The 15,488-nt window shown below is 46.2% G+C and overlaps 1 protein-coding gene across 8 annotated transcripts in view; it reads left to right on the forward strand.

The window, feature by feature from the left end:
* Positions 1–14,420, forward strand: part of EDA (ectodysplasin A) — a 170,625-nt gene extending 156,205 nt beyond the window's left edge. Inside the window, exons 5-8 of one of the 8 annotated variants that reach the window (XM_075008024.1) lie at positions 364–398; positions 1,009–1,060; positions 8,047–8,177; positions 10,243–14,420. In XM_075008024.1, the coding sequence (XP_074864125.1) occupies positions 364–398; positions 1,009–1,060; positions 8,047–8,177; positions 10,243–10,494 (470 nt within the window). In that variant the 3' untranslated portion in view covers positions 10,495–14,420. Of the gene's footprint in view, positions 1–363; positions 399–471; positions 501–1,008; positions 1,061–8,046; positions 8,178–10,242 lie in introns of all 8 variants that reach the window. The other 7 variants (XM_075008027.1, XM_075008031.1, XM_075008028.1 and 4 more) reach the window with 7 other exon arrangements.
* The last annotated feature ends 1,068 nt before the right edge of the window (positions 14,421–15,488 follow it).

Below are 15,488 nucleotides of genomic sequence, written 5' to 3' on the forward strand. Positions count from 1 at the left end.
CCAAGAGATCTGTCTCACAAAGATAACGTTATGGAATCTGCAGTCTTTGGATTCACCCTCATAGTTAAGATGAAGGTTGCTGCCGTTTGTTTTAGTTAATGAAAACAGGTTGACTATAGTTTAGGCATTCCTGGTATGAGATAAAATTGCAAACCAAAATGAAAGGTGGAAGGCAGTTTTTCCTGTTTGGAGACCTGCTAATTATTAAGCTCTGCGTCACTCACTGTCTTTCTTCCTCCTCATTTGAGATCAGCTGCTGTGAAGAAACCCCCTGATTTTTACTCAGTAGGCAGATTTACTACAACTGGTTTTGCAGAAGTTTCTCAAGTGCCATTATTATTTTGTGCATTTTGCATTTTGCAGGTGCCACAGACAAAGCTGGCTCCCGCGAGACACAGGTTGGTTAACTCTGTTTTAGGAGCAAATGTCTGTTGAGTCACCTAGATTTCTTTTTTCTTTTTCATTTTATAGGTATACATATTCCAACTGTCCATCTTCTGGTAACTTTCTGAGTGAATGACCATCTTGTGCTGTATGGTGACTGAACTCACACAAATGCTAAAATAACTGACCAGAATCACTTTTACCATTGGAAATGTCAGAGGAGGCACCTGATTTGCTTCTCAGTGCATAGTTTGCTACTATTTCTCACCATCTTAAATACCTTAAAAATTTTCTTGTCATGCGTTTATTCTAACCCACTCCATCACTTACAGAAAGAATTCCTGATGTCTAAGGAGTTTCAGATAGAAAACCCTAAAGGCATATGAATTGTACTTTTTGAATGTAAAATTAATGCACTCAAATTGACAGAAAGAAAACGAATGGAGTCCTCCTGCTTGCTTGTGTACAGGTTTGCTTTGAGGCAATCACAGCCAGCAGTATTCTATAGGTGTGCAATGACAACTTTATGTCCTAATTATCAACTCCTCAGAGAAAAAAAAAGTTATTTTGTAGAATAAAGCAGTGCCTCTGGATACTTTTAACTTGTGGTACTCTTATTTGCAGCCAGCTGTGGTTCATCTCCAGGGCCAAGGGTCAGCAATTCAAGTGAAGAATGGTAAGAATGACAAGAGTTTGTCAATCATTCCTGCACTCTGTTTCATAGCTGGGTTCTCTATGCAATATACCGCATGATATAAGACACTAGTCATGGTCTTCTGTATATGATCCACTGTTATCCTCCCAGGGTGACAGTGAGACTTTTTGCTGCTGCCAGCCCCATCAATTCATCCTCTTCTCCACAATCCTTAAAAACACAAGTTTCTTCAAATAATTCTCTGTCCCAGTCCATCCTCTGCCCAACTGCTAACCTCCAAATAAATTATCTGCCTCTTCAGACCAATTAAACAATCCTCAGTCCCCGTTCTCCTTTCTACAGACCAGCCAGTCGGGGCAACAAGTTAGCAGAAATTTTGGTGATGCCCACAGCCCACACCCCTCCCCTACACAAACTCCCCCCACCATCCTGCGTAAGACTCTGGGAGGCAGTTTGGGTGCTGGGTGAAGGCTCTGAGCTGGAACGGGACTAGGGGTGCAGCAGGGGATTCAAGATCTTGGAGGGAGTTTGGGTGCAGGAGAGATGGGGGTGGAGTTCTGCGGGAGGAAGTTTTGGTGTAGGAGCGGGTCTGGAGTGCAGGCTCTGGGGGGGAAGTTTGGGGGCTAGTGGGAGTGTAGGTTTTTGGGGAAAGGACAAGGAGTGGGCAGAGGGTGTAGGCTATGGAGGGAGTGGGCAGGGGTGCCAACCTTACATGGGACAGCAACTTCTGTGGGGGCCAGGATCTCCACATGCTGCTGCTTGTCTGCTGCCCCATGTGATCCCCCTACCCCCTCCCATTCCCTGTGTGTCCCCCAGCTCTCCTGCTGCCCTCGAGCAATTTAAAATGCCCTGGAGACCCTCTCCATTACCATCACCAGTGCAGTGGGGCTAGAACAGCTTCCTGCTGCTCAGCTGGCAGCAGGTGAGGCTCTGCGGCCAGGAAGGAAGATGACATGCACACACTTCTCCCTCCTTCTCTCCTGTCATCTCCATCTGTGGGCGGCAGGGAGATACTGGTAGCTGGAGGGAGTGAGCAGCAGAAATCCACTCTAACCTGCCCTGCCAGTGGTAGCAGTGGGGGCTCTGGGTCATTTTAAATCTCCCTGGGGCAGCAGGCAGGGCTGACAGACACACAGGTGGAGCACACAGGATAGGAGGGCAAGGCTGAGTCTCTGATTTAGGGCATGCGTAGAGACTACGCTTGTCAAGTTTTCAGATGATGCCGAGCCGAGCTGGGAGGGGTGGCAACTGCTTAGCGCCAGATTTCAGAATGATCTGGACAAACTGGAGAAATGGTCTGAGGCAAACAGGCTGAAGTTCAATAAGGACAAATGCAAAGTACTGCACATATGGAGGAACAGTCAGTTTCCCCCATACAAAATAGGAAGTGACTTTCTTGGAAGGAGCACTGCAGAAGGAGATCTACGGGTCATAGTGGACCACAAACTGAGTATGAGTAAAACCATGATTCTGAGGTGCATTATCAGGAGTGTTGTGAGCAAGACACAAGAAGTCATTCTTCCGCTCTACTCTGCGCTCATTAGGCCTCAGTTGGAGTATTGTGTCCAGTTCTGGGCACCACATTTTAGGAAAGATGTTGAGATATTGGAGAGGGTCCAGAGAAGAGCATCTAAAATGTGTAAAGATGTACAAAATATTTCCCATGAGAGAAGACTAAAAGAACTGGGTTTGTTTAGTTTGGGGAAAAAAGAAGGCTGAGAGATAGCTGAGATAGCAGCTTTCAGGTACCTAAAACGATATTACAGGGAGGAGGGTGAAAAAATTATTCTCCTTAGCCTCTGATAATAGGACAATTCACAAAGGCTTAAATTCCAGCAAGGGAGGGTTACGTTGGACATTAGGAAAAATTTCCTAATTGTCAAGATAGTTGAGTACTAGAATAACTTATCTAGGGTGGTTGTAGACTGTCCATTGTTGGAGATATTTAAGAACACTTTGGATAACTATCTAACAGGGATGATATAGACAGTTCTGGGTCCTGCCGTAAGGGCAGGAGACTGGACTTGATGACCTCTTGAGGTCTCTTCCAGTTCCAGTATTCTGTGATTCTCCCTGGCCCTGAATTTTGCTGGATCCCAGTCCCGGTTCAGGAATATTCCTGTTGCTGAGGCACTCCAGGCCCATACAATTTGCCACCTGTGTCCCCTGTCTTCTTTCTGTCCTCCCTTAAACTCTGAATGCATTCTGTGTCTGCTTCCATTTTTTGACAATCCATCCTCTGCCCATTAACACCCTACTCCATTCTGCATCTCCCACTCCCATCAATACATTCTCAATCCCTAGTCAAGTCTTTGTTCCCGTCCTAGAGTTCCCAATCAACAGACTTTGACTCTCTCTCTCCTAGACTCCAAACCAAATCTCTACCTACATACTTTTTCACCTCATCCTCCCCAAGTCTCTGACCTCCAGTCTATCAAGCACATCAGTCCATCTGCATCTGTCCTAAGTATCCACTCCTCAGCCAGTTGATTCTCCCATCCAACCAATTGATGATCTTCTCTTCTCCCAAACTTTTAAGTCTGTTCACACCAACTCACCTAGAATATTGACCCTTTCTCCCTTTAATCATTCTCAGCAAATTTGACCTTTTGTCCTCTGCTGGTAAAATTGATCCTGTATGTGTTGCTGTTCCCTCCAGTAATTTTGATCCTGCAGTAAAATTGAGCTTATGCTCTCTTCCCCATCAAAACTAATCTTATATCTCTCTCCAGTTTATATAAAGGCTTCTTTTTTTCTCAGCCTCTAGGAGGATCGCAAGATTCATCAGATGCCTCCATTCTCCCTGTTAATTTATGTGGTCGTGTTGGGAGGGAAGCAAATCTATGTTACGTACTCTTTTGCCTGGACCCAAGCCAAGTCATTGGAATACTTAGCCTGTTTCCCATGTAGTGGTACTCCAAGATACTCCATACGAAAATAATGGCCATCCTGAGTCAGGCCAGTGGTCCATCTAGCCCCATATCCTGTTTTTCGAAAGTGGCTGGTGCCAGATGCTTCAGAGGCAGAGAACAGAACAGGGCAATTTATCAAGTGATCCATCTCCATCCCCTACCATCCAATCCCAGCTTCTCACAATCAGAGGTTTAGGGATGCCCAGACCATGGGTTTGCATCTTTGACCATCTGGGCTAATAGGTTCATCAATGGCTATCATCCCTGAACTTAGATAAATCTGTTTTGAACCCATTTATACTATTGGCCTTCGCAACATCCCCGGCAATAAATTCCACAGACTGACTGTGCGTTGAAGTATTGTCTTATAGTTGTTTTAAACCTGCCACCTATTAATTTCATTGGATGACCTCAGTTCTTGTGTTATGTTAAGGGTAAATAACACTTCCTTATTCGTTATCGCCACACCATTCATGATGTTATAAACTTCTATCATATCCCCCTCCGTTTTTTCTTTTCTAAGATGATTAGTCCCAGTCATTTTCATCTTTTCTATGTCCCTAATAATTTTTGTTGCCATTTTCTATACTTTTTCAAATTCTAATGTCTCTTTTGAGATGGAGCACCTAGAACTACATGCAGTGTTCAAGGTATGAACATACCTGGGTTTACAGAGTGGCATTACAATATTGTCTGTCTTTCCCTTTCCTGATGGTTCCTGAAATTCTGATGGGTTTTTTGACTGCTGCTGCATATTGAGCAGATGTTTTCACAGTGACTCCTGGATCACCTTCTTGAGTGGTAATTGTTCATTTAGACCACATCATTTTGTATGTATAGTTGGGATTCTGTTTTCCACTGCATGTTACTTTGCATTTATTAACGTTGTGTTTCATTTGCCACTTTGTTGTCCAGTTAGTTTGTTTCATGGTATCCCTTTGTACCTCTTGGCAGTCTGCTTTGAACATAACTATCTTGAGTAATTTTGTATCATCTGCAAATTTTGCGACCTCACTATTTACCCGCTTTCTTAGGCCCTCTATGAATGTGTTGAACGGCACTGGTCCCAGTACAGGTCTTCGGAAGACCCCCACCATTTTCCCCTCTCTACTCTGAAAACAGAACATTTAATACTGTGCTCTGTTTCCTGTCCCGATGAGAGGATCTTCCCTCTTCTCCCATGACCCCTTACTTTGCTTACATGCCTTCAGCGAGGGACCTTGTCAAAGGCTTTCTGAAAGTCCAGGTGCACCCTATCCACTGGATCTCCTCTGTCCACATGGCTGACGTCACTGAAGAATTCTGCTTGAATAAGCATGATTTCCCAAAGGCCTGTGTTGTTGACTCTTCCCTAGCAAATGGTGTTCATCCACATGCCTGATGATTCTGCTCTGGTACTGAAGTTTGGCTTACTAGTTTGTAATTGCCAGGATCGCTTCTGGAGCATTTCTAAAAAGATCAGCATAGTGTTAGTTGTCTGCCAGTCGTCTCATACAGAGTGTGATTTAAGCAAGGCCAGCCATAGTAAACACAGTAGCTACAGCAGCCTGCTCTCCAGTCACACAGCTCCATGGCATCTGCGGTGAGCATGCTCTGTGCCACACATCTTATGAACAGGAATTATGCTGCTAGCTTTGCAGGGCCCATGTGCCTGGCACCAGAAATGAGAGCAAACAGACTCTCTCCAAGGTTCCCCTGCTGCCATCCAAGCAGCCTCAAGGAGAGGGAAGAAACACCATAGCCTGAATATAGATGAGAGAAGAGGGTGGAAAGCACGTTGGATGGGTAGGGGATAGGAGCAGAGAGGGACTGGGACAAAAGAGCATGGGAGAGCTCAATAGAACAGACTATAACTGGTAGAGCACTTCCCCCACAGAACTTGCAAGTTGAAACAGTATTCGTGGATCCCAGTGCTCCTCTGCTGTCAGCAAATAGCTGTGAAAACAACCAGTAAAGTGGTGTCTCACATCCCCCTTTGGTGGCTAGCTCACACAGAATAACAGCCTACTACTACTGTCAATTACTCCAGCCGATCTAGTGGTAGAGATCCGTGTTATGAATCTAAAGGGTCCAGCCCCAAAGACTCAAGTGTTAGTCAGTATAGTACCACATGATAAAAATTTTATTTTGATTTTGATTTTTTTAAGATGTCTAAACGATTAAATACAAAAAGAACCACATAAAAAGAATGTGACAGTTGCAAAGTCAAGCATTCAGAAGTTGGAAAATGTCAGAATTAAAGTTGCCCATACAAACTTAATTTGACCCTGTTGTACTTATGCATTTGAGAGGCACTCTTTATTTACTGATCACATTCACATTCTGTTCTTTCCACGTGACCTCACTTCACTCAGTGCAAAGGATATAACAACTCTGGGGATGAATCAGGGTGATGTAGTGAATTAGGCTGTTAGCTGTAGGACTTTGCCTCATTTATTGCAGAAGTTGGAAATTCTGTAGACAATGAGGCAGGGGGTTTCAAGAAAAAAAGTTCATGATCTCATTGTAAAGACAGTTGACTACTGCCCTGGAGAATGGGATTCCACCTCTCTCTGCTAGTGTTCCCATGTGATGCTAAGTCACTTACACCAAACTTTCATGGAGAGGTTCCTGATTTCAGCCAGGGACTTTAAATATGGCAAGTGGATCAGTCACTTATACCAAACTGGTAGAGGAACCCCTCGAAATGGGTGATTTTCGAGTTGTGCTTATCTCGCATTAACATGAGTTAAGCGCAACTCAAAATCCCACTTCCCCTGGCCTGGCTCAACAACTCTGGCCCACGTGGCCCCTGCTCAGCCCCACCCTAACCCCACACATGCGCGCACACACCCCCGCCCTGCTCACCACCTGCACATGGCCCCTGCTCACCCCCCACACCTGCCCCCAGCCACGGTTCAACCCCCTCCCCACCGCGTGTGGCTCTGGTTCAACCCCTCCCTGCCCCCCAGCTCCGGTTCCATCCCCCCACCCCAGTTCAACACTCCCCAGCCCCCCACGTGTGGCTCCAATTCACACAAACCCCCCTCCCCCGCTGGTTCAAACCCCCTGCACGCAGCTCTGGTTCCATCTTCCCACCCCGGTTCAAACCCCCTGTGGCCCAGCTCATCACCCAAGCAGGGCTCTGCTCACCACCCCCATATACGGCTTCAGCTCAACTCCACCTTCCTCACCCCCCTAACTCACCTCAGGCTTAACCCCTCCCTGCCCCCCCCCACCACTGCCCCAACCCACAGCCAGGCTTAACCCTCCCCAACTACCCCCCACCAACCCTAGCACTTACCTTTCAAAAGGAGCTCCCAATGCTGCCCCTGCTGCCTCCCCGGCTGCAGAACGTGCATTCCTCTGGGGAAAAAGTCGCTCCCCTGACTTACGTGAAATTGGGGTTGCGTGAGGGCTTGTGGGAATGCAACCGTTGCGCACATAGAAGGTCTACTGTACCTCCTGTAGCAAGGAGGCCACTAATTATGAGGTCCTTTATTCTCCAGGTGCCCAACATGAGACAACTGGAGCCTGAGTTTTAGAAATGGTGAATTCTCAGAACTGCAGTTGAAGTCAGTGGGAGCTGTTCTTTAAATATAGGAAGTGCTACGTCAATGTGAAGTACTTTGAAAAGTCAGGCCTTTGGGGTCTCCCAAGTTGGGCACCCCAAATCAGAATACACCTGACCATTTTGACTTTATTCACTCTGTGTCTTAATTTCCTACCTCTAAAATGGGCATGAGAATAACGTCTCTCCTCACTGGAGTATTGTGAAGAGAAATTAATTTAATGTTTGTGAGGAACTCAGATGAAGTGACACAGACACACTTAGGAGGAAATCATCCTTCTGTAGTCAGTTCAGACTGTGAATGGTGTGCAGCAAATAAGGCCCAGGGCAGAGTCCTAATGCTGACACAGAAGGGAGCTGAATTAATCTATTGACATCCTTAATTCTGACATTTACTAACTTTGAGTGCTTGACTTTGCAACTTCAGTGTTTTAATATATTTATTGTGTATGTAAGCTATCTGTAATCTGTATAATTGTGTTTATGTTGGCACTGCGCTTTTCATTCTGACGGGTACTGAGTGACTGCCATTTTCTCATACTGAGATCTTTCAGGTGGAGTGCTCAATGACTGGTCTCGCATCATTATGAACCCAAAGGTGTTTAAGCTGCATGCACGCAGTGGAGAACTGGAGGTACTGGTGGACGGCACATACTTCATCTATAGTCAGGTAGAAGTGAGTACGGTCCTAGGCCTAACTCCTATTCCTGTCTTCAAAATATAAAGCCTTGCATGAACCACCAGGGGGCTCCAGAGAGCCAGCAAAGGCTGGGAAATCCTGTGTGCTTCTAACCATGTGATGTCTGGGGTGTGAGTAGGTGAAGAAGATGTTGATTTTTGGATATTGCAGGGTCGTGTATTGTACCAGAATACAGGCTATAGCGATAATATATGCAGACTTAATACAAAATTCCATGTGTCATAAATCCTCCCGTTTTTTTCTCCATGCATTCTGTTGTGCGATTACCCACATTCCAAGTTAGAAATGAACAGCAAGCCCCGAAGGAAGCAACAGGTCACTTTGCTGCTGGTGGCGCGTTCTCTTAAGAGATTGTAAAACCAAAGTCATGACTACTCACAATCATTTAAGAGCCCCCGTCACTGTTATATAAGCATGACCCTTAGTTTTGGTGTCCTGGGCAAATTTCAAGTCAGATATTTCCATTCCACCTCCAAAATTCCTATCATTTCACATAGATACAGTATTCTTCCAAAATGGTTGTGTAGCACAACTGTGCATTGTTAAACAGCTACATCAGTTCACTCCAGACATGGGTGCAGCATATGAAAATGGCTTTGGAATACTCCTGGATGCAGTATGCTTCTTAACATGGCCTCTTCCAGAGAACTGTTTCTTGCACCCAAGTGTTATGCAAGAAAAGGATTGTTTAATTGGTCTCAATATCCTGAAAACCCATGTCCTGGAGCTCCCCAACTCTACAGGATATTAGTCAGCTACAGAGCTTCTAAATTCCCTATCAGTGTTCTCTGCAGAGAAAAGCTGTATAGATACTGGAACGGATTTTACCAGTCTGCAGCTGGCAAAAGGGCTTCTATGATTAAAATACTCCAAACGTGGGTTATCAACTGCATCTTCTTGTGACTTGTCTCTGCATGTAATGGTTCCAGGGCATGCATTGCGGACTCCAGCATCGATCAGTCCAGGCAATGTGGAGTTGTGCATCAATATATAGGCTGCAAATTGCAGTGAAATTGCTCCCTTAAACTCACACTAACAATGGCTGGCAACAACGTTTCAGCACAGAAGACTTTGTCCTGTGCAGTCTGTTAAGGAGAAAGTAGAGCTAACTTTTCTTTCATTTGGGGCAATATGCTAGTTGCAAAGCGGAGGTGAACTTCTACTCGGCAGTGTCTGTGCAGTGCTGGATTTCTTTTCAGCGACAACGTATAGAGAAAATTTGCAGACTATGGAAAACTAACAGATAGCCACTGTCTCCAGGATGCCTGGTTTCCCTTCCTCAGGGAGGTGATCATCCATTGCCATTATTCTCTGAGATTACCATTCCCTATACAAACATCTAGCATACGTCCTTCAGTATCAATATTTTAAAAGGAATGGAAATGCTTTTGCAGGAGAAAACAAGGTTAAAACTGTAATATCCAAATCAGTAACAGAATCAGTAGGTTGACTTAAAAATGGCAGATCTATTAATATTACATGTTCAATGTTAAGATAATTTTCCCTTTCATTTACCTGCTAAGGTCTGAGCTCAGGACTCTGTTTATCTTCAGTAACAGCAAATGACTTTGGAAGCACCTCAGATAGTTCATGCTAGGGAACTATTAATGGCAGGTTATAGGAGACTCTGGGATCCTGAAAGGTGAAGAACCTGAGCTTAAAATAGGCTCTTTTTTAAAAGGAGAAGCTATTTGTAATGATAGATCTGGTTGTAGTTTTCTGTTAATGGCATATTTTAAATATATTTTACTTTACAGGATCACTTCATTTCTCTTTTATTAGAGAGTTTGCTGGTCCCTGTAAGGATCCCCACCTAGATCTTTGCTTTTGGGGAGTAGAAGATGGCATATAAAGGTCTTCTATGTGCTGCTTGATCTGAGTGAGCAAGCTCACTGTAGATGAAGATACAGAGGAACTAGGGGAGTGATCCATGTTTAATTGAGGAAAGGTGCACATTTTGCTGCAAGAAGTGGGTGGTTTTCTGGTGCACAAACATACCTCTGCTCTCTCCATAACACCATTTCTTCCTCCTGCTTCATAGGTGTACTACATAAACTTCACAGATTTTGCCAGCTATGAAGTGGTGGTGGATGAAAAGCCATTCCTACAGTGCACCCGGAGTATTGAGACAGGCAAAACCAACTTCAACACCTGCTACACAGCTGGGGTCTGTCTCCTCAAAGCCAGGCAGAAGATTGCAGTGAAAATGGTCCATGCTGACATCTCCATCAACATGAGCAAGCAAACAACTTTCTTTGGTGCCATACGGCTAGGAGACGCACCAACATCTTAAATGAACTTGGCATATACATGGAGTCTTCCAGAACTGCACAGTGCTGCTGTTCATAAAAGTATGAGGGGGTTCTATAATCCAGCCACAAAGAAAACTGATGCCGAGCTATTTATTTCTTTATGTGGATAGAGGAAGAGCAAGGTCACCTGTGATTTGCATGGAGGCTTGTATTGGAAAGATAGCGGAGAAACCATTGTGAGGAAAAAAGGCTAGCGTGCCATTTCTTGTATCAGTGTTTTAAATATTACTGCACTGATATTCTGCTCTGTGGTCCTCACCAGTGAGGCTCGTGGCGAGAGTGATATGGGTTTCCTGCTTTTAAGTTGCACTAGCTGTAGCACCCATGGCAGCGGCAGAAGGAGAGAAAAGATGGACTTCCCGGTGAGTTCTGTCTAGGTGCTCATGCACCTCTGCCCCTGCACACTGATAAGGGCACAAAACCACCGGAGTTTCTCCACCTATGAGAGAGAACCCTACTTTAGGGCAATAGTGTTGAGGTATGAAAGGTGAGAATGAGCCCTAATCAGTGTTTACAGTCATCTTCTGTACTGTAAGAATAAGTAGGCTGAGTGCTTCTCTATAAGGCGTGGAAGCAGGCTGTAAATGCAGTGACCATCAGAGGAGCATTAAAACATAGTCATAAATAAAATAGTGAACATAAAAATCTCTCTGCATTTTGCAAGCCCGGTATTGAGACTCTAGACAGCCGCGACCACAAGAGCTTTTAGTGTCACTGGTACTTCCAGCTCCTGCCAGATGCCCAGAGATTTAAGTTGCCTTAATGGGAATTTCCTGGAAATGGTGGTATTGCAACAGCAATGTGTGATTTTACAAAATTCACATGTTGCGCATGAGGAAATATTTACATAGGCTTCGTAGTGCAGCGTGCTGCAAACACAGCTGTCCACCCACACACACTCTGCAGCACCCCCTGAAATGGATCTTTCAGGTTTAAATTACACAAGCAAACAGGGAGATCTTTTCAGTGTTACGGGCAATTATGTGCTGGTTTTTAGGGGCTTTATTTTTTTCTATGCTAGAGAAGAATATTTCATTTCTTGTCTGCCTTCCTCTATCATAAAAAGTGCAGTAAGAGGTGATAAGCTAATCTCTAGCAAGAGCTATCTAGTTTTTGGAGCTTAGATGAAAATCCTGAACAATCGATCTAGTGCAACCTTTCCCTTTATGAGTAAGGATTACTCAACAGTGATAACCTCTTGACATATGGAGATGAACCTCTGTCAGCAGCACAAAGGCAATAATTGGATTGGTCAGCTAAGGTTCCAACCTATAATCTTCAGCCTGCAGTACCTTAGCTTCACTGTTCTTCCCCCTTCATAATGAGTGATGTCAGCATATAAGGACAGAGCCATCCCTTTTTAGGGTGACCATATCTCCCTGTTCCAAATATGGGACAGGGAGCTATGGAGGGGAGGGGCAGCTCCTTCAAGCCCCCAGGAGCCAGGAATGAGACAGCAGCTGCCAGCTCTTTCCTGGAGCCCCAGGGAAGCGGCAGCCACCAGCCCTCCCCTGCAGCCCCGGGGAAGCAGCAGAGACATGGCAGCCGCCCATACTCTCCCTGCTTCCCAGAGGCTCAGGGAAGTGGTTCCTGCTAGCAGCTGTGCCTGTGCAGCTACTGGCGGAAAATGTGCGGGGCAGCAGCCCGCAAGACAATTCGTCCCTTTTAAAAAATGTTGGGACGCCCTTTTGGCATCCCAGATATGGGACCATCCCGCCCAGTACAGGTCGGATGTTCACCCTATCCCTTTCTGTATGCAAAACGCGTAATTGTGTGGGGCATCATGAAATTTGGGTTTTCCCTTCAAAGCACCGCTTTTCTCCAGCTGGCTGTACGGCCACCTGCTGCTCCTCCTTCGTCCTCTGGCCCACGGTTACATCGCTTGCCGCTGCCCTAGCTTCCTGCCCACTACCCTGCGGCTACAAGCAAGCCTCCATCTGCCCTGCTTCAGGGCTGCCAACATTCCTGGACCAAATGCATCAGGCGCTGTTGCAGCAAACGGCATCCAGTCTGGGAGAGTTGACCTTCCTACAGCTTTTGTCCCCACATCCTCCTTGCCCTCATGGAGTGGCTGCTCTGCCCGTAAGGCAGGGTGTGCTGATGCTGGGCTGCATAGAGCACCATCACTCGTAGGGACAGCCCTGTATAAGGAGAAGAACACATTCCAAGGAGCGCTCGCCCATGAGAGAAATGCATCATAGTGGAAACTAGCTTTTGACTTCAGGCCTTACTACTCCCCTGAGAGGTGCAGTTAAGCCATAAGTGCATGGCAAATTCCTTGTTGTTCCTTTCCTGATATGATCTCCCTCCTTCCAGCCTCAGCATGTTGGAGTAACATGAGCATACGAGCAAACTGGAAACGCTGCTACATTCAGACCATTGTGTAAAGAAGCAAATATGTGCAGTAGATGCTCTTAGCTGTGGGCTGGCTACCAGTGATGATTTGGCATGCTGCCTTTGCTCTCCCCAAGTGCCTTTCTTCCACAGATAAACAAGTAGCCTTGTTAGTCTCTTGAGGACTCAAATGGCCCTTCTTCTCCTGACTGTCCTAGCTCATCAACACTGGGCTTGCAATGTTCCCCTTACAGAAGTGAATAGGCTCAGGTGGAAGGGCGCCAGCATTTGTGTTCAGCCATTCTGAATTAAACCAATGAAGCTCACCACCACAGGAGTCCTCGCGGTTTGGGAGATCCTCCCCATCCCACAAATTCTGCTCTTTTGTCCCTCTTGGCTAGACCGTGGATAGAATTAGTGCCAAGGTTCCAAAGGTGTCCAGCTACTTACTGGTCTTTCCAGCTTTAGTGCCCAGAGCCTCTTGCCCCCGAACAGACTCCTGCTGCTATTCTCTAGCACACAGCAACAATGGGACAAGTTTCTAGAGGAAAGAGATGCAACTGTGTATTCTGTGGTAGTCTTAAAGGTCATGCCACTGAACTGAAGCTTTATCCACAAGTGCTGCGTTCAGGCTAGACATCTCACTGAGATGCTTTCAGATCTGTTTGGGATGCAGACTAGACCCTACTTGCTACCTACAGACGCTCATCCCTGCTGAAACAACTAGCCGTGTGGTAAGTCTCATTGCAGTGTGCCTCTGTCTCTTCCAGCTCTCTCTTTTAAGGCAGACTGTGCCTGCTGGGCATGTTGGGTACAAGCCTTTGGTGACTTGGAATAAGCAGTGCCATCTAGGGATGTTAATGATTAGTTGGTTGACCAGTAGAGGCTGAAGCAGCCCCCACCTTGCATGGGCAGGGGCTTGCTTCAGTCCCACAGAGCTGCCGCAGGTGGGGGATGCTCCACTGCGGCCAGAGCAGCCCCTGTCTGCGGCCCCCAACCCATTTCATAGTTAACCAGTTGACTCATTAAATAGGATTTTACATCGCTAGTGCCAGCCATCTAGTTTTTGAAGGCTGAACCTTAGTCTATCATGCAGCTAGATTCCCCTCCACCTCCCATTCTTTTTATTATCCCCCTCACCCTGCAGAAAAGCATTTCTGGCTCCTGGATTCAAAACTCTACCCCCTTGAGTGCAACAGGAAGCAATAATGTATTTTGTTGTTGACATACCTTTGCAAGTGTACTCCCTACACAATGAAGTTTGTGTCATTTCCTTTGAGTGAAAGCTTTAGAAATCATTGATTCCAGCAACACTAAACTTGGGCTTGTTAATGAAAATGTTATGGCAGAGGAATTGTGGTCAAAGATACAGCATCTCAGCATCCATCTTACTGTTGTGTGAGCTGCACCATGATACAGTGATGCTCTGCTGTAAGTCAGCATCTTCATTCAAGACACAATCTGTATATAAACTATACATAATGTATATAAACTGGGATGTAAGTTTATGTAAATTGTCAGTATTTTCTTTGCAAATAAAGCTTTTTCCTGGTCTGACCTAGTTCAGTCACACATTAAATACTTACTCTTAAGAGTCTCTTGTCTGAAAGCAGTTTATGTTGCCAGGTCTCACAGTTTTACGGTGAGTCTCTCCAGCTCTGAGATTCTTCTTAAAGCTCCAACGATGGGGGATTGAGACTGCATGAGAATCACGGCTTTATTTAGAAATGAATGTTTATGGTTGTGGAGAAAATACGGAAAATGTGAACTAACTGCTCAGCAGACGAAAGAACCTTCTGGATTTATAGTTTTAAAATCATGTAACTGTCAAGTCCATCTCATCAGTTTGGGGGCCTGCCTTAAGATTTCTGTATGCTAGAGCTCCCTTGTGCTGCATTCCTATAAGCAGGGCTTTTTTTCTGTTGGAATGCCATGGAATGGCTTTCCGCCACCTTTTTTGCTGGCACCAGCGCCGCCGTTTTTCAACTGCTCTCTGTGAGCTGTATTGCGGCTCTTTAAGGAGCTGATATGTGGCTCGGGGCTGCTGCTGACACTCTTGCTTCCTGCTCACAGCGCCCTGCCGTGCTGAAGCAAGGACTCAACTTAATTGGTTTAACAGCCAGCTGTTAAACCAATTAGGTTGAGTCCTCCTTGCTTCAGCACAGCAGGGTGCTGTGAGCAGCCCCTGCCACTTTACATAGGCAAGCCAGCTCAGCCACTAGAAAAAGATGGCTTGCAAAGGTGAGTGGGAAGGAGGATGGGATTGGGGGATGGGGGTGCCTGGTTCTGGAGGAGGGGAGGAGGCTGGGGTAAGAGTTGGGGTTAGGCGGGGCTGGGGGTGCCTGGTTCTAGGGGAGGGCATTGATTAGAGCTGGGAGGGAAGCTGGGGGTGCCTGGTTCTGGGGGTGGGGAGGAGGATGAGGTTAGAGTGGGGGAGCTGGGAGTGCCTGGCCCTGCAGGAGTGGAGGGGGTTGGGGTTAGAGGGTGTGGCTGGGGGGTGCCTGGGTCCAGGGAAGGGCCTTGATTTAGAGTTGGGAGGGGGGCTGGGAATGCGGGGGGTGAAGCCTGGGGGCGATTGGGGCTGGGCGGGGGTGGGTGTTAAGCTGGCTGGGGGCAAGAGGAGGTATGGATTGTGGTTGCT

Source organism: Carettochelys insculpta, chromosome 13 (assembly GCF_033958435.1).
Source record: "Carettochelys insculpta isolate YL-2023 chromosome 13, ASM3395843v1, whole genome shotgun sequence".
NCBI classification, from domain to species: Eukaryota; Metazoa; Chordata; order Testudines; family Carettochelyidae; genus Carettochelys; species Carettochelys insculpta.